This window comes from Schistocerca americana, chromosome 9 (genome assembly GCF_021461395.2).
Source record: "Schistocerca americana isolate TAMUIC-IGC-003095 chromosome 9, iqSchAmer2.1, whole genome shotgun sequence".
Classification (NCBI taxonomy): domain Eukaryota; kingdom Metazoa; phylum Arthropoda; class Insecta; order Orthoptera; family Acrididae; genus Schistocerca; species Schistocerca americana.
This window is the reverse complement of record NC_060127.1, coordinates 85,160,355-85,185,161: the sequence shown is the minus strand read 5'-3', so window position 1 is coordinate 85,185,161 and position 24,807 is coordinate 85,160,355. Positions and strand designations below refer to the sequence as shown.

Here is a 24,807-nt window from a genome sequence, read left to right as displayed (position 1 = left end):
ATTCAAGCAATGGGCGAACAAGCGTACTGTAACCTACTTCCTTTGTTTTCGGATTGCATTTTCTTAGGATTATTCCAATGAATCTCAGTCTGGCACCTGCTTTACCGACGATTAATTTTATATGGGCATTCCATTTGAAATCACTCCTAATGCGTACTCCCAGATAATTTATGGAATTAACTGCTTCCAGTTGCTGACCTGCTATTTTGTAGCTAAATGATAAGGGCTCTATCTTTCTGTGTATTCGCAGCACATTACACTTGTCTACATTGAGATTGAATTGCCATTCCTGCACCATGCGTCAATTCGCTGCAGATTCTCCTGCATTTCAGTACAATTTTCCATTGTTACAACATCTCGATACACCACAGCATCATCTGCAAAAAGCCTCAGTGAACTTTCGATGCCATCCATCAGGTCATTTATGTACATTGTGAACAGCAACGGTCCTATGACACTCCCCTGCGGCACACCTGAAATCACTCTTACTTCGGAAGACTTCTCTCCATTGAGAATGACATGCTGCGTTCTGTTATCTAGGAACTCCACAATCCAATCACACAATTGGAATGATAGTCCATATTCTCTTACTTTGTTCATTAAACGACTGCGGGGAACTGTATCGAACGCCTTGCGGAAGTCAAGAAACACGGCATCTACCTGTGAACCCGTGTCTATGGCCCTCTGAGCCTCGTGGACGAATAGCGCGAGCTGGGTTTCACACGACCGTCTTTTTCGAAACCCATGCTGATTCCTACAGAGTAGATTTCTAGTCTCCAGAAAAGTTATTATACTCGAACATAATACGTGTTCCAAAATTCTACAACTGATCGACGTTGGAGATATAGGTCTATAGTTCTGCACATCTGTTCGACGTCCCTTCTTGAAAACGGGGATGACCTGTGCCGTTTTCCAATCCATTCGAACGCTACGCTCTTCTAGAGACCTACGGTACACCGCTTCAAGAAGGGGGGCAAGTTCCTGTCGTGTTCGAATACAGCAGTAGTAGTATGCTGCTTGGCGTAGTCACGTCGTTTATGAAATTGAACGACCACGTAAAAATTGCAGTAGGGACGGCGAATGGGCAACTTCGGTTAATTGGAAGAATTTTAGGAAAGCGTGGTTCATCTGTAAAGGAGACTAGGTATAAGACGCTGGTGCAACCTATTCTTGAGTTCTGTTTGGGATCCATACGTGGTCGGGTTAAACGAAGACATTGAAGCAATTCCGACGCGTACTGCTAGATTTGTAACGGGACTGGAACCGATGCACTGATATCAAGAAAGGAAATTCACTGGACGTTTGCACGAAACAAATTTTTGGCCAGTACATGATAGTTTTTCCCGAGGGTATGCAGCTTTACTGTATGATTAAATGATGATGGCGTCCTCTTGGATAAAATATTCCGGAGGTAAAATAGTCCCCCATTAGGATCTCTGGGCGGGGACTACTCAAGAGGATATCAGGAGAAAGAAAACTGGCGTTCTACGGGTTGGAGCGTGGAATGTCAGATCCTTTAATCGGGCATGTAGGTTAGAAAATTTAAAAAGGGAAATGGATAGGTTTAAGTTCGATATAGTGTGAATTAGTGAAGTTCGGTGGAAGGAGGGACAAGACTTTTGGTCACGTGAATACAGAGTTATAAATACAAAATCAAATAGGGGTAATGCAGGAGTCGGTTTGATAATGAATAAAAAATAGGAGTGCGGGTAAGCTACTACAAACAGCATAGTGAACGCATTATATTGAGCAAGCAGTAAAGGAAACAAAAGAAAAGTTCGGAGTAGGTATTAAAATCCATGGAGAAGAAATAAAAACTTTGAGGTTCGCCGATGACATTGTGATTCTGTCAGAGACAGCAAAGGACTTGAAAGAGCAGTTGAACGGAATGGACAGTGTCTTGAAAGGAGGGTATAAGATGAACATCAACAAAAGCAAAACGAGAATAATGGAATGTAGTCGAATAAAGTCGGGTGATGCTGAGGGAATTAGATTAGGAAATGAGACACTTAAAGTAGTAAAGGAGTTTTGCTATTTGGGGAGCAAAATAACTGATGATGGTCGAAGTAGAGAGGATATAAAATATAGACTGGCAATGGCAAGGAAAGCGTTTCTGAAGAAAAGAAATTTGTTAACATCGAGTATAGATTTAAGTGTCAGGAAGTCGTCTCTGAAAGTATTTGTATGGAGTTTAGCCATGCATGGAAGTGAAACATGGACGATAAATAGTTTGGACAAGAAGAGAATAGAAGCTTTCGAAATGTGGTGCTACAGAAGAATGCTGAAGATTAGATCACATAACTAATGAGGAGGTATTGAATAGAATTGGGGAAAAGAGGAGTTTATGGCACAACTTGACTGGAAGGGATCGGTTGGTAGGACATATTCTGTTGCATCAAGGGGTCACCAATTTAGTACTGGAGGACAGCATGGAGGGTAAAAATCGTAGAGGGAGACCAAGAGATGAATACACTAAGCAGATTCAGAAGGATGTAGGCTGCAGTAGGTACTGGGAGATGAAGAATCTTGCGCAGGATAGATTAGCATGGAGAGCTGCACCAAACCAGTCTCAGGACTGAAGCCAACAACAACAAAAATGATGACTACCTGAAATGTTATTAATTGGAATCAGCTGGGCTAATGCCTGGTGCCCGCCATGTTACGATATGCTTCCGTAACACTCACATCATTCGTCCTCTGTCTTTACTGTATTCCACACTATAACCTTGTGGCTGTTTTGTGGGCACTCATTCATTTCAGTGTCCGTTAAGCATCATCAGAGCGCAGCAACTCCGATGGCCTTGTATTTGCCTCAAACAAGTACTGTGATATGCAAGGTGGTTCCAGCGGAGGTCATACGAACAAGTGGCACATAGCTTGTATTGTTCTGTAGAAACGTCTCCGTCAGCTGGAAGGACGCCCCATTTCCGAATGTTGGCTTTGCAACGGGGGACGTCTACCTTGAGATGACTGAGTTACCTCCAAACGGGGTAGGGCAGATCTTTTCCTGGGGCTAAAGCTTCCTTTGCATGCACAGGTATATCAGGTTGCAGTTTATTCCTCCATCTGGTTCAAATGGCTCTGAGCACATGGGACTTAACTTCTGAGGTCATCAGTCCCCTAGAACTTAGAACTACTTAAACCTAACTAATCTAAGGACATCACACACACCCATTCCCGAGGCAGGATTCGAACCTGCGACCTTAGCGGTCGCGCGATTCCAGACTATAGCGCCTAGAACCGCTCAGCCACCCCTGCCGGCCCTCCATTGGTGATGCGATTACGCTGCATGGTTCCTTCTGATGTTTGAGTCTAGCGGAGAGGCTAGTTTATAGTGACCTAATGAAGCTCCTTTTTACAGGGAGTGTACCTCATATTCTCAACGCCTGACGAACACTATGTACCAGGTCTTGTGTTATTCTGCACTTGTGGGACACGTCTCTCTCAGCTGGAAGGATACCCCATTTTTGCATCAGGGGACATTTACCCTAAGACGATTGAGTCATCTCCAAACTTTCAGAGCAGATCATTTCCTGAATCTAGCTGTTCCCTTGCAGGCATAGGAATATCCAGCACCGGCTTACTTGATTCCATCTGGTGATGTGGTTAGATCCCAAGATTACCTCCATCAGCTGAGTCTAGAGATGAAGCTATTTTATGGTGACTTTACTGAATTCAGGTTTATGGCGAGTGTATCTTATGAACGCCTAACGAATACTATGTACCAGATCTCTTGTCGTTTTGCCCTTGCAGGGCATGTCTCCATCAATTGGAAGGATGCCTCATTTTTATATGTTGGTCTTGCAACGGGGACGCCTCCCCTAAGGCGGCTGAGTGATTTCCAGACAGGGTAGGGCAGATCGTTTCCTGAGCTAGGTCTTCATTTGCAGGCATAGGAATACCCACGGCAACTTACTCGATTCCATCTGGTGACAGGGTTAGATCCCAAGGTTCCATCTGCTGAGTCTAGCGATGAAGCTGTTTTATAGTGACGTCATGGAACTCAAGTTTATGGGGAGAGTATTTGGTATTTCGAACTTCTGATGAACACCATTTGCCTGATCTTGTTTAATCCCATACTCGCAGAACAGATGGAAGGATGCCAGATATCTGTACATTGGTCTTGCTATGGGAGACACCCGTCCTAGGAGGACTGATTGATCTCTAAACAGGGTAGTGCAGATCGTTTCCTGGGGCTACCTCAACCTTTGCAGGCATCGGGATATCTAGCAGCAGCTTAGTTTTCTGTCTGGTGACGTGGTTAGACTCTCTGATTCCCTTCACTGGTTGACTCCTAGCGATGAAGCTATTTTATGGTAACCTTATGGAAGTATTAGGGAAGTACACATTATATTTCGAACGTCTGACGAACACTACGTACAGTTTATTAGGACAAAATGCTTTACTGTTCAATAAGGCGCTAGGAACATGTGATTTACTGACGCTGGGAAGTGTGATTGGTAAAAATAGCGGCAGACCAAGATTTATACGGGTTCCAACATATTTGGAGTGCAGTAGTCATACGTCAAAGACTTTCTCGAGTCCGGCAAGCGTGGACAGTTGCATCTACGTCCACATACACTGTGAGGTGCATGGCAAAGGGTACTTAGCATTGCATCGTTCCACTCGCGAATAGAGCACATGAAGAATTAATTGGTTATGTACTGCCGTGCCCACTGTAATTAATGTTTCCTTCACGGCCCTATGGGAACGTTATAAAGGGGCTGAATAAAATCTCTATTTCTTCACTTGATACCAGTTCTTAAAACTCGAAGTTTTCGCAGGTGTATCTCCAACCATCTTCCAATTCAGGTTTTTTCAGCATTTCCATGATGATCTCCTGAGAGAAACGAAGTTGTGACCATTTTTGGAGCCCTTCTTTGTAATATCCCCTATTCAACCTATTTTGTATGAATCCCCAAAATGAGAGCAGTATTTTAAAATAGGTCGCACGAGTGTTTTGTAAGTAACTTCCATTGTAGAGTGACTGCATTTTCCTTGTGTCTTACCAAGGTACCAAGGTCTGCCATCTGCTCTACCTATGACTGAGCGTACGGATCGTTCCATTTATATACCTACAAACTGCTACACCTGTTGGTATTGCATTCACAAGATACTATGTTAATTTTACCTTTCTGAACATTTGAAGAAAATTACAAAAGTTTGCCTAAGTTTGAAATCTTATCAAAATCTCACTGAATATTTGTGCCGATTTTTTTCAGGCAGTACTTCATTACAGACAACTACATCATCTGCGAGGTTACTGCTAATACTGTGTGTAACGTTATTAATACACAACATGAACAGCAAGGGTTCCAACAGACTTCCATGCGGAAACCTCAAGTAGCTTGTAGCAGTTCTGGGCACCCACGACACAAATATATGCATATGATGGCAAATGCAGGAGTGAAGTGATTTAATATGCGAGCGATTCTGTTTATGTTTGACCTGAGTCCGGTGACTGGTGTCAGAAATGTATACGATTCAGTTCCACAGTCATAGTTCGTGCTAAAGGAACACATGGCGTTAAGTAAGAGGACTTCCAGATAACTTGCCATTGGATGTTAGACACTGATGGCTTGACAGACCTCAGACAGTATTTCATGACAGATAAACTCATTAGACCGGCTTTTGGGCTGATGTCTACTACTACAACAAGATTACTTTAGGAGAGTGCTAGACTTATATGCCCAACTGAACACAGGTTTTCTTTGCCTGTGTGGTACCTGTTCTTTTGGAAATGTCCAAAGCATTATACATAGAAAAAAATGTATGTGCCTTGACGGCAACTGAGCATTCAGCGCAGATGCAACCTTTATCCGATCTCTCGCAGGAATCAGCATGAAGCTGCGAGCAGTTAGGGTGATGTTTTTTTTTGGGGGGGGGGCACTACAGAATTTGTGTGTGACAAACTGGGAATTTTGTTTGAACAAGAAGCACGCTCGGGAAGCCAAAGCTGTTAAGGCGATCACTTGAGTAAAACGGGAAACCAGAGTTCGACTCCCGGTCGGACAAAAATTGTCACTTGTCTCCACTGAATTTATTTCAGTGCTCGATTGCAGCTGATGCCACAATTTCAATTTTCTCAGGTACACAGGTTTATTCGTAAGTACTTCCTGTGTTTCAAAGGCTGAGTACAAAAAAACTACAAGACACATCGAAAATAGATAGCAATGGATAGTGAATCTCTCCAAGTTTTTAATGCACATTACAGGTGCCCAACATGGGCATTGTTTATCACGTGGCATGCATCAATATGTGCGTGCATTTCATTAAAGTTGCTGACATGAATTGCCTGGGAAGGCGCCACATCATTTCCACTTTGGAAATCTGTTCAATGGGTAACCTATCTACAGGCATAAACTAATTCAGTGTGACAATATGGAGTGAATGATTTGCTCTCTTGTCCTGATATGCATGCACCTGGTGTTAACTACACCAAGGAGTGTATATCGAAACAAAACTAGGAGAGATTCTCGAACCACTGATGTTTGAGTATTTTCAGCATGTATTGTAATTTCGACACAGCCCAATTCTGTAACCATGGAGAACTATAGACCTATATCTCTAACGTCGATCAGTTGTAGAATTTAGGAACACGTATTATGTTCGAGTATAATGACTTTTCTGGAGACTAGAAATCTACTCTGTAGGAATCAGCATGGGTTTCGAAAAAGACGATCGTGTGAAACCCAACACGCGCTATTCGTCCACGAGACTCAGAGGGCCATAGACACGGGTTCACAGGTAGATGCCGTGTTTCTTGACTACCGCAAGGCGTTCGATACAGTTCCCCACAGTCGTTTAATGAACAAAGTAAGAGCATATGGACTATCATTCCAATTGTGTGATTGGATTGAAGAGTTCCTAGATAACAGAACGCAGCATGTCATTTTCAATAGAGAGAAGTCTTCCGAAGTAAGAGTGATTTCAGGTGTGCCGCAGGGGAGTGTCATAGGACCGTTGCTATTCACAATATACATAAATGACCTTGTGGATGACATCGAAAGTTCATTGAGGCTTTTCGCGGATGATGCCGTGGTATATAGAGAGGTTGTAACAATGGAAAATTGTACTAAAATGCGGGAGGATCTGCAGCGAATTGACGCATGGTGCAGGGAATGGCAATTGAATCTCAATGTAGACAAGTGTAATGTGCTGCGAATACATAGAAAGATAGATCCCTTATCATTTAGCTACAAAATAGCAGGTCAGCAACTGGAAGCAGTTAATTCCATAAATTATCTGGGAGTACGCATTAGGAGTGATTTAAAATGGAATGCCCATATAAAATTAATCGTCGGTAAAGCAGATGCCAGACTGAGATTCATTGGAAGAATCCTAAGGAAATGCAATCCGAAAACAAAGGAAGTAGGTTACAGTACGCTTGTTCGCCCACTGCTTGAATACTGCTCAGCAGTGTGGGATCCATACCAGATAGGGTTGATAGAAGAGATAGAGAAGATCCATCGGAGAGCAGCGCGCTTCGTTACAGGATCATTTAGTAATCGCGAAAACGTTACGGAGATGATAGATAAACTCCAGTGGAAGACTCTGCAGGAGAGACGCTCAGTAGCTCGGTACGGGCTTTTGTTGAAGTTTCGGGAACATACCTTCACCGAAGAGTAAAGCAGTATATTGCTCCCTCCTACGTATATATCGCGAAGAGACCATGAGGATAAAATCAGAGAGATTAGAGCCCACACAGAGGCATACTGACAATCCTTCTTTCCACGAACAATACGAGACTGGAAAAGAAGGGAGAACCGATAGAGGTACTCAAGGTACCCTCCGCCACACACCTTTAGATGGCTTGCGAAGTTTGGATGTAGATGTAGAGTCCAATTCTGTAACCATGGAGGTATTTATGAGTAACCGTATACGCGGCACGTGTTGTACAGCTTTGAGACTGAGTGCGATGGTGTCAGTGAGCTGCGTGGTGTTGCCAGGAGCTGGAGCGAGTGCTGCAGGTGTTCCTGTTTGGGGGTGCGCTGGTGGTGGGCGTGGCAGCGATGCAGGCGGTGGGTGTGGAGGTGGTGCTCCTCCAAGACCGGCCGGCCATGGAGTTCGCCATGCCTGCCACACTCACCACGCGCGGCGCTGCAATCGTGCTGCCTGTGTCCGCCATCTTGTATCTCGGTGAGTGCTACATATACTATGTCAATACAGGGCTCCCAAAACCAGAATCGCCAAACCAATGTATCTATACTGTTCCCAGGTGTTCCTGTAATTCCAGCTTCCAAATGTCCACTTCCGCATTGAATTTCCGATCCCATGTAAAAGCACAATACAGTTTCAAACATACTTGGATTGTGAGGTTACGTCTTGTTTTTAAAAATTTTCAGATAATATGCATGGAGTGACTTTTTATGCAGTCAAGGAGCAGTAGAAATACAAGACAGAGCATGAAGTTGTCTACCTCGAATATTTAATTCAACACAAATCGCCTTGGTTCTTACTAAATGAAGAAACTGACCAGCTGATTTCCAGACGCCATTTGTGTAAGACAAATGACGATTGCAAAAGCTAAATTTGACTGGTGTAGCAAAACTGTTTCAGGACTTAATATATGAGCACAACAGCTATAAATGGTCTCCAAAATTCGAGTTTCTTCTCCTGGAAGTTGTGTTGCCTGTTAAAAGTAGTGATACATTGTTCCACACTGACTGAGACTACTGTGATGTAACTTGTCAAAACTACTTTGGTTGTTATTACACCACTGGCCATTAAAACACCATGCAAAAAAAATTCCAACTAGCACAAAATGTACCACACACTTGGATATGAGTATGAACAGCGTTTTAGTGCAATTATGCAAAGTGAATCAGTGTAATTCCAACTGCATTTTGTACGTTATATAAAATTATGCACCGGGTTTCTCTTCAGATGGCATTTAATTGTTATTTGTTTATGATCATGTTACGCTTCGTCTAAGAAGAAGAAAATTTGACTATCAGAATGTGTCAGAATTCGATGACGCTGCAGTTAATACTTCCACTACACAGCTGCTCGTCTTGATCAGGATTCCACGACTGCCATATGCATACAGAATCAATGAGCTTTGGAAGGCCGTACTCAACGCCATACAGGGTTTCAACGGCCCTGCGCGACTAGCGCATGAGAGGATAGTCATATTGTTCGCTCGACCGTGCAGTGTCGTACAGCCACAACAGATACCTCGACTCAGGAAATGAGTTCGTTTGCACCAAGACAAGTGTCCACGGGTACTGTGCGACGACGTTGGAGCACCAGCAGCAGAATGAAAACGCTGGACACAGAAATGTCTTTTCAGATGAGTCGCAGTTCTGTGGTACAGCATCACGATGTATGAATCCGGGAGTGAAATAGAACGACTGTTTCCAGACTGCATCTGTCACTTTCATACCTGGCCAGTACTTGGTGTTTTGGTATAGGGTGCGGATGAGTAAACACCATGAAGGTGGCATTCATAAAAATTCCAGCTGGCATGAAATGTAACACAAGCTTGGATATGAGTACGAACAGCGTTTTAGTGCAATCATGCAAAGTGAATCAGTGTAATTCCAACTGCATTTTGTATGTTATATAAAATTATGCACCGGGTTTCTCTTCAGATGGCATTTAATTGTTATTTGTTTCTGATCATGTTACGCTTCGTCTAAGAAGAAGAAAATTTGTCTATCAGAATGCGTCAGAATTCGATGACACTGCAGTTAATACTTCCACTACACAGCTGCTCGTCTTGGTCAGGATTCCACGACTGCCATGAGCATACAGAATCAATGAGCTTTGGAAGGCCATACTCAACGCCATACAGGGTTTCAACGGCCCTGCGCGACTAGCGCATGAGAGGATAGTCATATTGTTCGCTCGACCGTGCAGGGTCGTACAGCCACAACAGATACCTCGACTCAGGAAATGAGTTCGTTTGCAGCAAGACAAGTGTCCACGGGTACTGTGCGACGACGTTGGAGCACCAGCAGCAGAATGAAAACGCTGGACACAGAAATGTCTTTTCAGATGAGTCGCAGTTCTGTGGTACAGCATCATAATGTATGAATCCAGGAGTGAAATAGAACGACTGTTTCCAGACTGCATCTGTCACTTTCATACCTGGCCAGTACTTGGTGTTTTTGGCATATGGTGCGGATGAGTAAACACCATGAAGGTGGCATTCATAAAAATTCCAGCTGGCATGAAATGTAACACAAGCTTGGATATGAGTACGAACAGCGTTTTAGTGCAATCATGCAAAGTGAATCGGTGTGATTCCAACTGCATTTTGAACGTTATATAAAATTATGCACCGGGTTCCTCTTCAGATGGCATTTAATTGTTATTTGTTTCTGATCATGTTACGCTTCGTCTAAGAAGAAGAAAATTGGTCTATCAGAATGTGTCAGAATTCGATGACACTGCAGTTAATACTTCCACTACACAGCTGCTCGTCTTGATCAGGATTTCATGACTGCCATATGCATACAGAATCAATGAGCTTTGGAAGGCCATACTCAACGCCATACAGGGTTTCAACGGCCCTGCGCGACTAGCGCATGAGAGGATAGTCATATTGTTCGCTCGACCGTGCAGGGTCGTACAGCCACAACAGATACCTCGACTCAGGAAATGAGTTCGTTTGCAGCAAGACAAGTGTCCACGGGTACTGCGCGACGACGTTGGAGCACCAGCAGCAGAACGAAACCCCTGGACACAGAAATGTCTTTTCAGACGAGTCGCAGTTCTGTGGTACAGTATCACAATGTATGAATCCATGAGTGGAGTAGAACGACCATTTCCAGACTGCATCTGTCACTGTCATACCTGGCCTGTACCTGGTGTATTGGTATAGGGTGCGAATGAGTAAACACGTATCACATCTGATTCCACAGCATGTGACCTGGACAGCACCCATTACATTTTTGACTGTTGACGCTAGTGTCTGTGCAATATCTTCAAAGTCTTTGTCACAATACGTTTTAACATGGTAACACAAACCGAGCAAGAGGCCACACTGACTCACATTCGAGGGGACGACGGTTCAGAGCTCCTTCCACCCTTGTGGAATTAGGTGCTGCGTGATTTGGCACAATCACTCCAGATTAATGCCGGGATGGTTCCTCACCTTGGAATAATGCGAGCTTGTGCTCCATCTCTAATTACCTCCTTCTTTCCTACGGTCTGCCCTAATGTAAGGAGTTATTAGACTGTTGCACTGCCCAGTACATTCTTCAGGTGTCTCATCCAATGACAACATCTGACAATGGGTTGCTGAGAAACTGGTATGCCGCCTCCCATTACCTACTATGATTGAAGGGCTCTTATATGGAGCTGAAGAACCATGGAATAAGGTACCTGTATGTCATCCAATCTCACTAGACTCACTGACTAGCCAGGTTAGAAGCACTGTTGCTGTGAGAGATGGCACCTCTGGACACTAAATATCACATTCTGTACATCCCAAAATTCGCATACAGATTTACGATAATGAATACAGACCGAAGCAATGAATTAAAATTTGTACCAAGGCTGAGAGGGAGATGTGCCAGTTTAATCCAGGCAGTTGTGTTAGTCGCAGTGTCAGAGTGGTGCAGTGGTTAGCTCATCTGGCTAGTGCGCAAGGACACCTGGGTACGAATCCTGTATTTGGTACAAATTTTAATTCCTTGTTCCGACCTGTATTCAGTATCACAGATAAAGTGGAGGCGTGATATGTCTCTGGAACATATAATCTGCCTGATTTACACACAAATTGGACCATGAGCTCTCTCTACTGTACTGTTTAACTTATATGAATTTTTTTCGCAATTGCGTAATCTTCCTGACGTTATCAGCATTAGGTATGCAGATATTACTTCTTTGTGACACATGAAAATTTGTGCTATACCCATAATCCAACTCAAATTTCCTGTCTGTCGCGAGCAGTTGCTTTAACCACATTGGCTGTACTAGCACGATTTGAGGAAGTCGTTAAGGCGACCACGGGTTCGAGTCCCGGTCTGGCACAAATTTTAATGTGTCACCAACAGGAGGCATCTTCATACCTAATTTAGCTAGTTAGAAACATCCCGGAATTGCGAGTAAATTTCCTAAAATCTACTACAGCTGCAAAATCGTCACCAGTGTATTTTTCCTCAAGAATTGTTGAAAATAAATACTGCATAAGTTTACGTACAATAAAATTTCGTTATTTCCAATTCTTACTGTAGCAATTTTGATGGGCAGTGGTGTAGTAGCGTCTTGCATTCAACAGTATACACCAGTAAACCGACGATTCTTTAAAGAATCCAACTCCCATGTATGAAGTAGATAACGAGTTGACGTGTTAAACACTGACGTTAAGCGTGCAAGCGACAAAAAGTTTTGAAATTAAGTTTAAAGTTTTTCAAAGTCGTTATAAGCTCTTATTATCAAATGCTGGTTGAGTATATTGTGTGTAATTTGAGCGTCGGGGAAACTATTGAAAGAAACAGGATTTACTCGCTCGCAGGGCAAAATATGCAGAACTGGTGAAAAGTGAAATACCCGTAACTGAGATTGCGCGAAATGATATTATACTGTCTTTATTATCATTATTATTATTATTATTATTATGATTCCAATCCCAAAGAAAGCAGATGTTGACAATTATGAAAATTACCGAACTATCAGTTTAATAAGTCACGGCTGCAAAATACTAACGCAAATTCTTTACAGACGAATGGAAAAACTGGTAGAAGCCGACCTCTGAGAAGATAAGTTTAGATTCCGTAGAAATATTGAAACACGTGAGGCAATACTGACCTTACGAATTATCTTAAAAGAAAGATTAAGGAAAGGCAAACCTACGTTTCTAGCATTTGTAGACTTAGAGGAAGCTTTTGACAATGTTGACTGGAATACTCTCTTTCAAATTCTAAAGGTGGCAGGGGTAAAATACAGGGAGCGAAAGGCTATTTACAATTTGTACAGAAACCAGATGGCAATTATAAGAGTGGAGGGGCATGAAAGGGAAGCAGTGGTTAGGAAGGGAGTGAGACAGCATTGTAGCTTCTCCCCGATGTTATTCAATCTGTATATTGAGCAAGCAGTAAAGGAAACAAAAGAAAAATTCGGAGTAGGAATTAAAATCCATGGAGAAGAAATAAAAACTTTGAGGTTCGCCGATGGCGTTGTAATTCTGTCACAGACAGCAAAGGACTTGGAAGAGACCAAGAGATGAATACACTAAACAGATTGAGAAGGATGTACGTTGCAGTAGGTACTGGGAGATGAAGAAGCTTGCACAGAATACAGTAGCATGAAGAGCTGCAGTCTCAGAACTGAAGGTCACAACAACAACAATTATGGCGTCATGTAGGTCTCTAGAGTTCGTGGCTAGTAACAAGTTGCGACTGCACATGAGCATTACTGGCCCCAGGGTCCGTTCTCCTTTCATACCAATGTCCACTCGCGCATTCACGAATCGTCTGAATATTGCTGCGCTGCGCTCTGGCAGTTCCAGGTACGAGTGTGGCTGCTAAGGCCAAAAACCTCCGACTTATTTAAGGAGCACCCAGCGTGCCGCGATATCCCGTATTTCTTTCGTCGATACGCCACGTTACTTTCATAAGCTCTTCGCGGATCAGCAGGAGTGCTGAAAACAGACCCGCTCCAGCGCGGTCTATTTTCGAGGAGCCAAACCACGGAGCGGAGGCCGAATGGCTGTCTAAACAAAATCGAATGATGAAAGGTAGTTCGCAAATCGCGGAAATCTTAACGAAGCTCTAAATATTACGTTCACAGATAGTCGTTTCCATGCGAGTCAAACAGCGCAATATTTCAAGCGTTACCTCGGCAAACTTATTGGAAGTCCAGGAAGAATCTTTACACTCTGCAGCTGAGTGTTCGCTGACTGGAACTTCCTTGCGTATTACTAACGTGTGACGCGAGTGCGACTCGAACCTGAGGCCTCTTCCTCTCGCGGGCAAGTGCTCTGCCGACTTAGCTACCCAAGCGCCACTCACGACCTGCTCTCCAGTTTTGTTTCCGCCTGTACTTCACGTCCTACTTTCTAAACTTCATGGAAGTTCTTAATGGTATAGCCACAGCTTGGTGGATTGCTTCCAGAAGGGATCTTTCTTTTCTTTCCCTCCCTCTCGCCTCCTACCCAGCCCTTCTAAGATTCTGTCATGTTTACTCTGACCAACGAGAACATTATGAACACCTACACACTATCTACACTCCTGGAAATGGAAAAAAGAACACATTGACACCGGTGTGTCAGACCCACCATACTTGCTCCGGACACTGCGAGAGGGCTGTACAAGCAATGATCACATGCACGGCACAGGGGACACGCCAGGAACCGCGGTGTTGGTCGTCGAATGGCGCTAGCTGCGCAGCATTTGTACACCGCCGCCGTCAGTGTCAGCCAGTTTGCCGTGGCATACGGAGCTCCATCGCAGTCTTTAACACTGGTAGCATGCCGCGACAGCGTGGACGTGAACCGTATGTGCAGTTGACGGACTTTGAGCGAGGGCGTATAGTGGGCATGCGGGAGGCCGGGTGGACGTACCGCCGAATTGCTCAACACGTGGGGCGTGAGGTCTCCACAGTACATCGATGTTGTCGCCAGTGGTCGGCGGAAGGTGCACGTGCCCGTCGACCTGGGACCGGACCGCAGCGACGCACGGATGCACGCCAAGACCGTAGGATCCTACGCAGTGCCGTAGGGGACTGCACCGCCACTTCCCAGCAAATTAGGGACACTGTTGCTCCTGGGGTATCGGCGAGGACCATTCGCAACCGCCTCCATGAAGCTGGGCTACGGTCCCGCACACCGTTAGGCCGTCTTCCGCTTACGCCCCAACATCGTGCAGCCCGCCTCCAGTGGTGTCGCGACAGGCGTGAATGGAGGGACGAATGGAGACATGTCGTCTTCAGCGATGAGAGTCGCTTCTGCCTTGGTGCCAATGATGGTCGTATGCGTGTTTGGCGCCGTGCAGGTGAGCGCCACAATCAGGACTGCATACGACCGAGGCACACAGGGCCAACAACCGGCATCATGGTGTGGGGAGCGATCTCCTACACTGACCGTACACCACTGGTGATCGTCGAGGGGACACTGAATAGTGCACGGTACATCCAAACCGTCACCGAACCCATCGTTCTACCATTCCTAGACCGGCAAGGGAACTTGCTGTTCCAACAGGACAATGCACGTCCGCATGTATCCCGTGCCACCCAACGTGCTCTAGAAGGTGTAAGTCAACTACCCTGGCCAGCAAGATCTCCGGATCTGTCCCCCATTGAGCATGTTTGGGACTGGATGAAGCGTCGTCTCACGCGGTCTGCACGTCCAGCACGAACGCTGGTCCAACTGAGGCGCCAGGTGGAAATGGCATGGCAAGCCGTTCCACAGGACTACATCCAGCATCTCTACGATCGTCTCCATGGGAGAATAGCAGCCTGCATTGCTGCGAAAGGTGAATATACACTGTACTAGTGCCGACATTGTGCATGCTCTGTTGCCCGTGTCTATGTGCCTGTGGTTCTGTCAGTGTGATCATGTGATGTATCTGACCCCAGGAATGTGTCAATAAAGTTTCCTCTTCCTGGGACAATGAATTCACGGTGTTCTTATTTCAATTTCCAGGAGTGTATATAAACCCGTGAAGACGATTGCTTCGTCGCCAGGCAAGCAATAACTGCTAGTCAGGCACATGCACGGTGCATGTAGTACCGGTGAGCGTGTTGTCCGTGTGCAGAATGGGTAAGGCGAGCCATCTATCTGAGTCTGACAGAGGGCAGATTGTGATGGCCCAGAGCCGCGGCAAGGTCGTTTCGGAAACTGCCCGACATGTCGGGTGTTCCGGGAATGCTGTGATGAGTGTCCTCAACACGTGCCGAAACCGAGGTGAATCCAAGTCCAGACGTCGTGGGGTTGGGTGGCCACCCCCCATTAGAAATGTCGAACGTCGTAGGTTGGTCAGACTGGCAAAACAGAACAGGCAGCGAACTCTGCCGGAACTGACGTCAGACTTTGGTTCAAATAGTTCAAGTGGCTCTGAGCACTATGGGACTTAACTGCTGAGGTCATCAGTCCCCTAGAACTACTTAAACCCAACTAACTTAAGGACATCACACACATCCATGTCCAAGGCAGGATTAGAACCTGCGACCGTAGCAGCAGCGCGGTTCCGGAATGAAGCGCCTAGAACAGCTCGGCCGCAAAGAAATGCTTCCACCCTTGCCCTTTTGGAAATCAGATGGATAGCTAGGTTACCGCATTACGAGACTGCACTGTCTTCCACGTTCCCCGACACGCTTCAAATACCCTCCACTGCTAGTGCTGCCATCTACCTCTGCAAGTGGTTTTACACATTACTGTGACAGCTCCGTGTATTCGGCTTTCAGTTTTCTGTGGCCTGTTAAGTCGGGTCTAAAGTTCGGCAATAGCGGGAAATTAATCGTTAGACGTTGGCGGATTGTAGGGAAACTGCATGTCCCCCACTTTTTGTTCTCTGCCACTCAGTCTCCCATTCGTTTCTAAAAGTTTTTTTCATTGTTACAGATACACTACTGGTCGTTAAAATTGCTAAACTGCGAAGATGACGTGCTACAGACGCAAAATTTAACCGATAGGAAGAAGATGCTGTGATATACAAATGATTAGCTTTTCAGTGCATTCACACTAGGTTGGCGCCGGTGGCGACACCTAATACGTGATGACATGAGAAAAGTTTCCAACCGATTTCTCATGCACAAACTTCAGTTGACCGGCGTTACCTGGTGAAACGTTGTTGTGATGCCTCGTGTAAGGAGGAGAAATGCGTACCATCACGGTTCCGACTTTGATAAAGGTCGGATTGTAGCCTATCGCGATTGCGGTTTATCGTATCGCAACATTGCTGCTCGCGTTGGTCGAGATCCGATGACTGTTAGCAGAATATGGAATCGGTGGGTTCAGGAGGGTAATACGGAACGCCGTGCTGGATCGCAACGGCCTCGTATCACTAGCAGTCGAGATGACAGGCAGCTTATCCGCATGGCTGTAACGGATCATGCAGCCACGTCTCGATCCCTGAGTCAACAGATGGGGACGTTTGCAAGACAACCACCATCTGCATGAACAGTTCAATGATGATTGCAGCACCATGGACTATCAGCTCGGAGACCACGGCTGCGGTTATCCTTGACGCTGCATCACAGACAGGAGCGCCTGCGATGGTGTGCTCGACGACGAACCTGGGTGCACGAATGGCAAAACGTCATTTTTTCGGATGAATCCAGGTTCTGTTTACAGCATCACGATGGTCGCACCAGTGTTTGGCGACATCGCGGTGAACGCACATTGGAAGCGTGTATTCGTCATCGCCATACTGGCGTATCACCCGGCGTGATAGTATGGGGTGCCATTGGTTACACGTCTCGGTCACCTCTTAGTCGCATTGACGGCACTTTGAACAGTGGACGTTACATTTCAGATGTGTTACGACTCGTGGCCCTACCCTTCATTGGATCCCTGCGAAACCCTACATTTCAGCAGGATAATGCACGACCGCATTTTGCAGGTCCTGTACGGGCCTTTCTGGATACAGCAAATGTTCGACTTCTGCCCTGGCCAGCACATTCTCTAGATCTCTCTCCCAATGAAAACGTCTGGTCAATGGTGGCCGAGCAACTGGCTCGTCACAATACACCAGTCAACACTCTTGATGAACTGTGGTATCGTGTTGAAGCTTCATGGGCAGCTGTACCTGTACTCGCCATCCAAGCTCTGTTTGACTCAATGGCCAGGCGTATCAAGGTCGTTATTACGGCCAGAGGTGGTTGTTCTGGGTACTGACTTCTCAGGATCTATGCACCCAAATTGCATGAAAATGTAATCCCATGTCAGTTCTAGTATAATGTATTTGTCCAATGAATACCCGTTTATCATCTGCAATTCTTCTTGGTGTAGCAATTTTAATGGGCAGTAGTGTATTATGCTGTAGCGTAGTGTTGACTTTGGTGAGGCCAGCGTATTTTCTGCAGGGCGTTCTTCACACAGTAGTGACGGTTTCCTTTGTGCAGGTGTGGACGTGTTGTCGCTGGTGTGCGTCCGCAAGTTCTACTGCGAGCTGAGGACGCAGCGGCTTCGGCCCTGCGCGCTGCCGCCGGCTGCACCCATCTGAAGAGAGCTGCCACACGGCGGATCCTGCTCAGAGGAAGTTCCAGTCGCCACATCCGGCCACACTGCCGAACGCGGTTTGCAGCCAAAGAAAAGAGGGCTCCAACCTGCCGGTAGCCCTGCAGGGTCCAACGGCTGCCACGCGCCAGTTTCGTCAGCAGTGAATGGCGCTAGAGACTGCTCTTTTCGTGTTCTTTGTCATTTTCCTTCCTAGTCAATAAATAACGTAGACTCGATTGTCTACGGACGTAACTAAGTAAATGTTCGAGAGGTCTGATGCTCGTGTTTCACTGTGTCGCAAGAGATGTCACTCAACTGTTTCATAAAACACGCGTTTAATTTGGACAATATCTGTACAGAATTCGAATCAAATAACCGCAGCAGTATGAAAATACCCCCTAATGAAAACAAGTTCTATAGGTTAGACGCTTCCCCTCAAAATTTTTTTTAGTTCGTACCTCTATGTTGGTTGGTGATTATTCTCCGACAAATGTCTCACGAAATACGTGTGGCGGTAACTCCACAATCATGTCCCATTGAAAGCAAAGTTTCCCGAGTCTTGTACAACACTCCTATTTTTTTGAGAATGCTCGCACGAAGAAATCCTCATCACCAGTTTCCTGCTATGTTCTTTGTGTTTCCTGTCATGGCGGTCCAATTCTTCCTTCTTAAAACTACTGCGTGCGCTGCCTTCCAGCACGTGGTCCAGTATCTCAAATCTCTTCCTTCCTCGCCTCCTCTATGCTCCACATACGCTTCTAAACTTGTCTTTAGAAGACCCCCTATTGGTTTTCCTTCTTTTTCTCATACTCAACAACTCTGGTCTCCTACGCTTCTCAGTGCCCCTCCATATTCTACCCTTTACATACAGCTTATTTTTTTGCATTATCCGCCTCGCCAACAAGACGGCAGTCTTGCTCTATCTTTCTTCCTCACGTTCCAATTTCCAGTAGCACATAAGAGGAAAACCCAATAAAGTACGTCATCAATGTTTCCTTCAAATCTTTGTTCATACTGCAGCTGAAAACTCTCCTCTTTTGCCGTTGGTATCATCGTCATCATGATCTTGAATAGTTTTCAGTCCCAACCTGGGTCTGTTTGGAACATAAGCCTCCAGATTTAGTCCTGTTTTCCCACTCTCTCCTTTGTTCACCCTGCTCCTGTCTTGCCTTTTATTTTTAACATACTCCTCCACACCTTTCAGCCCTCTATTCCTTGGTCTTCCTCTTGGTAGTTTCCTTTACACATGCATTTCATGTGCCTTCTTGGGAATCCTATTGTTTCCTATTCTCTTTAAATGCTCATACCATCTTAGCCGTCATGTTGCTATCCTGCTCTGCAACGTTTCCAAAGTCACTATTCCCCTTATCTTACATTCCTCGTCCTCTTCCTCCTTGTTACTCCTGTCCTATTTCTGAGGAACTTCATTTTACCTGCCTCTAATCCGCTTACATCTCCTTTCTTCATTACCCACGTTTCAGATGCATAGGTCAGCAACGGAATGTAGTAAATGCTATATATTACTTCTTTGCTTTTTGTGGGACGCCATTATTCCAAACTGTGCTCCTAACATGTCGGAGGGATGCCACTGTCTCTCTGCCACTTCCACTGATCTCTTTCTCATTTCTTCCACTCTCTTCTATCATGCTTCTCAAGAACATAACACATTCTATCTTCAATTGTTCACTTCCAATCCTTATACTGCTACTTGGTCTATCTTTCTTTCTAGCTGCAACCAGGATCTCACACTTGTTTACTTTCAATTTCATTCTATACCATCTCACATTTTCTTCCCAAGCGCCGGCCGCGGTGGTCTCGCGGTTCTAGGCGCGCAGTCCGGAACCGTGCGACCGCTACGGTCGCAGGTTCGAATCCTGCCTCGGGCATGGATGTGTGTGATGTCCTTAGGTTAGTTAGGTTTAAGTAGTTCTAAGTTCTAGGGGACTGATGACCACAGCAGTTGAGTCCCATAGTGCTCAGAGCCCTTTTTTTTTTCTTCCCAAGCACCCTGCTTTTCCTGCTCTCCTCCTCCGTGTTACCGGAGATCATTTACTCATCGGCGAACACCACTGCCTTCATCTTGTCTCCTTCAGCCTTGTTATTCTGGCTCAAATTTCTGAGCTTCAAGTCCTACCCGGTTTCTATTCTGCTTCCTAGTTATTTGAAGTGTTGCACGCGTTCAGCATTATCTTTTCCATTTTATTTCCACCCAATGCCGTTGCTTTTGTTTCCCTTGCATTAATTTTCTTTCCATAGCTCTCTCATTTACTTTCAATGACATCTACCATCTCCTGTAATTCACAGTGCTGATGTCCAGTGTTTAGGATGGTCACAAACGCACGCATATGTTAAGTGCGACGTAACAGTTCTGGTGTGCCTAATGTCATCGGGAAAAGAAACCGTATCATCAATACTATATGGCACGGAACTATTGAATAAATACGAAGAAGAAATGTACTATATAGGCTACAGAGCATGGCATATTTTTCCAGTTGTCGCAACATACTAACTGCAAGTAACATGTACTGAAGGTAAACACTTCTGGAGGACCAAGCAGCGCCAGAGCGCTCTTCAGTTTTATCTCCAAATTCCACGTTAAGGCTTGTCTGCTGTAGGCTTCCTGGGGAGGCTTCTGCAATCCACGGATGGTTGCACACCTCTCAAAGCCATGTCGCGTTCACTCATAAAGTAATGATTCGCCGCTCTTTTCTTCTGAAGGAGTGCAGCTATTGAGTAAAATTTCTTCCACTCACACTTAATAGGCCAGAGTCACTGGATAGGCGCTGTCTGTTTATTGTATTAGTTCCATAGCTAATTTTATACCATCATTTACTCCGCGGCATTGAATCGCATCAGACCGTCTCACTTATATTAGAATTTGTACAGACAATATATGTCCACAAGAAGACTGATTTTCTTAGAAATAGACTTAATCTAAACGGGTAACAGATAAACCCATATATTTATTTATTTATTGTTTATAGCTATACTAAGTGCATTTGTATAATAAAGACTGTTGTTTCGTAAAATTAAAAATAAAATAAAGATTACGATATATGTTTTCAGCATTTTCTTCTTGTTTATTCTCCGGTGAAGCCAGACAGACGCCTGCGGTTTATTTTGCTATGTCATGAATATGCTTTCTCGAATCCGTAGGTAGTTGCCGCTATAGACCAGAAATTTATTCATTATGCACTTCGCAACTATAAACGAACTAAGTCGCAGCACGACACAACATGAACTGCTGTAGGGCTTACAAACAAACAAACACCGCCCGAATAAGCCTTGAAGGCCCAAAAGTACCGTCCGGCCGCCGTGTCATCCCCAGGCCTTAGGCGTCACCGGAGGGGCAACTGATCAGCACACCGCTCTCCCGGCAGTTTTCAGTTTTCGTGACCGGAGCAGCTACTTCTCAATCAGATAGCTCCTCAGTTTGCCTCACAAGGGCTGAGTGCAACCCACTTGCCAACAGCGCTCGGCAGACTTGACGGTCACCCATCTACGCACTAGCCCATCGCGACAGCGCTTAACTTCGGTGATCTGACGGGAACCGGTGTTACCAAGGCAGTAAGGCCATTTGCATCTACAGGGCCTACAATAAATTTTAATAATAATAATTACCACTACTACTACTACTGTTAGTATTAGTAGTAGTAGTAGTAGTAGTAATAGTAGTAGAAGACAATATACTAGTAGTAGCGGAGTAGTACGAGGCACATTCAATAAGTAATGTAACACTGTTTTCGGTCAGCAGATTAGTTTTATTCGGGATTTCCATACATTAAATTATTCCCCACTCTTTGGGCTACAAACCCCATTTTTCACTATAATCTTCATTCCTACGCCACTTTACTAGGAGGGCCAGTATGCCCGCATGGTACCACTTTAGTGGTGGTCATCAGAGTCAACTTCTTGCTGTATCAATAACCTGCTCTTTATCTACGTACTGATTCCACACAGATAGCCCTTAATTGCTGTTTATGGTCTTCTGTTAGGCAGCGAGGAGCCAAGTGGCCACACATCTTTGAGTACCCCAACTGGTGGGCCAGTGTGTCAGTACTACCAGCAGAGACGTCCAGTTGTGCAGCGAGGTGTTTCATTACGATCCGTCGATCACCTCTAATGAGAGTGTCCGCACGTACCACAGTTGCGGGAGTCACAGCTGTGTGCGGGCAGCCTGCAGGCGTGAGATCGGACAGGTTTGCTCGACCTTGTTGCGACGACGACACGACGCCACGCCCAACGACTCACCGTGCTTTTGTTCACTGTCAGGTCTCCGTAGACATTCTGCATGTGCTCTGAAAATACAGCGACGCTCTGATTTTACGCTAAAAGAAACTCTCTGCTTGGAACGCACCTCCCTTCTAGACGCCATTTAGACGGCTACAGCCGGCCGTTGTGGCCGAGCGGTTCTAGGCGCTTCAGTCCGTAACCGCGCTGCTGCTACGGTCGCAGGTTCGAATCCTGCCTCGGGCATGGATGTGTGTGATGTCCTTAGGTTAGTTAGGTTTAAGTAGTTCTAAGTCTAAGGGACTAATGACTTCCGATATTAAGTCCCATAGTGCTCAGAGCCATTTCAACCATTTTGAGACGTACAAATAGTGTCGCCATCTATCAGAACTACATGAAGCTGAAGCGGAAATATTCCACATTGTCCCACTACAAATTCCGTATTTTTTCCACCGAATTTGGCCGAGAAAAATGTGTTGGATTACCGATTGTACGCCCCTCGTAATAATAATAATAATAATAATAATAATAATAACTAATAATAATAACTACTTCTACTTGGAAGGCTTTTCAATATATTCCATCTCTCCTTCATCGCAAATGTTGGGACTCCCCAGAATCCTAGGTCCCATTCCATTACATGAATGTTAACCAGCAAACCAATAATAGTGTCATTTATTGATTTCAAGAAAGCATTTGATTGTATAGACAAAGAAACAATAGATAAGGTCATTAGAGAATTTGGTGTTAAATCAAAATCAGCAAATATAATTCGTGAAACAGTGACAGGTACACTACGTAAAGTCAAATTTATGGGAGAAGCATCTCAGCCGTTTGAAATAAAAACTGGTGTTGGACAAGGTGATGGTTTATCACCTTCACTGTTTAAGTGTGTTATAGAAAAAATTGTAAGAATGTGGAATTCGGAGCGAAAAAGTCACAAAATTGAACCAATAACTCTGGAAAGGAAAATAAGTGGAATTAAGGTAAACTGCTAGCCTTTTGTGGATGATTTTGCAATACTTTCAGAACACCTCACGGAGGCAGTTATTCAGATAAACATTTTGGAAAAAAATTGCATACAGAACTGGTCTCAAAATTTAAGCTGAAAAAACAAAATTCATGACAAATATAAAAAATGCGCCAAAATTCATAGAAAAACAAATAGGTAAAATAGAGCGAGTAAATAAATTTAAATATCTTGGAGAGACTCTACAACAGAATGGACTAGAAAAATCTGCAATAGACTTAAGATTTAACAAAATGTAAAGAGCATATGGTTTGACCAAAAATATTTACAACAAGAAATGTATATCTAGAAAAACAAAACTAAAACACTACACCTAAGTGGTACGACCAGAATGTTTATATGGATCTGAATGCCTGACGATGAACTATAAAATGGACAGACTAGATGTCCTGGAAAGAAGGATTATTACAAAAACAATGGGTGCAATAAAATTGCAGATGGTTTGAAAATAAGAAGTAATGAGCAAATCTACAAAAACATAGAGAAAATATCTGAAGCAACAAAGGAAGAAGAGGCACTGAAGTTGTTAACATGATCCTAGTTGGTCAATACGATTGGGTAAAAAAACTACTCGTTGTAGGAGTAGCGGCAGTAGACAAAGCACTGAAGTCTTGCCGATTTTGTCAGTTCAGATGTTTGGAGTCGGCAATCACGCGATTTACAAACAGTACGCTTAAGTATTATGCACACTTTATAATCTGGTTGATTTTACATCGGGGCGCGGGTTGTGGGCGAACCAAGTGTCGTTAGTAAGAGGAGTGTTGTAGAGGAAACATGTTATGTAGCAGCGTCTGCCCTTCTCGTGGATAGAGTTATTTACTGAACAGGAGCTGAACGTAGCAATCGCAATGCACTGAGAATTAATTCCTCATTCCATAAAAAATGGTTGTTAGAACTAAGCAGTATGAATTGTCTCACTCGCTCTTTAGTTCGTCGTTTAATCAAACACTTACTAAAACTATGTGTCACTTGTATCTCCTTTTAAAAGTGAAACTGTTCAAAGAGAACCATTTTTCATTCTAAAGTTTAGTCAGGGGCTAATGTTGATGATGGCGGGGGGGGGGGGGGGGGGTGAGGGGCTGGGGGTATTAGCTAGCTAATATCTGATAGCACTCACAGAAAAGTTTGGGAACCACTGGCTTAATGAAAAAAAAAGACATATGCTCGTTTTGGAAAAGACGTCTATCATCTGCTCAGATAATGGTTTTTGGGACAGCACGGTCAAGGTCACAATCGAAATACAAGTGTCAACGAATCATATTAATCGAGGAGAATGCTCAACTTGAACTTGACGTAAGACAAGGTGACGTACGATGTGCTCGTGCCCGTAACTTGTTAGGGCGAACTAACTCATCCATTAAAAGTCAGGCTGGCTGTAGTTTTTTCTTCAGCGAAATTAACGATAACAAGACGCGATATTCTGGAACAATAAAATAAC

At 44.6% G+C, this 24,807-nt stretch overlaps 1 protein-coding gene across 3 annotated transcripts in view; it reads left to right on the top strand.

The window, feature by feature from the left end:
- Positions 1 to 18,370, top strand: part of LOC124550964 — a 61,075-nt gene extending 42,705 nt beyond the window's left edge. The window contains exons 5-6 of one of the 3 annotated variants that reach the window (XM_047125781.1): positions 7,953 to 8,139; positions 18,013 to 18,370. In XM_047125781.1, the coding sequence (XP_046981737.1) occupies positions 7,953 to 8,139; positions 18,013 to 18,113 (288 nt within the window). In that variant the 3' untranslated portion in view covers positions 18,114 to 18,370. Of the gene's footprint in view, positions 1 to 7,949; positions 8,140 to 8,345; positions 8,783 to 18,012 lie in introns of those variants that run through there. The other 2 variants (XM_047125780.1, XM_047125782.1) reach the window with 2 other exon arrangements.
- The last annotated feature ends 6,437 nt before the right edge of the window (positions 18,371 to 24,807 follow it).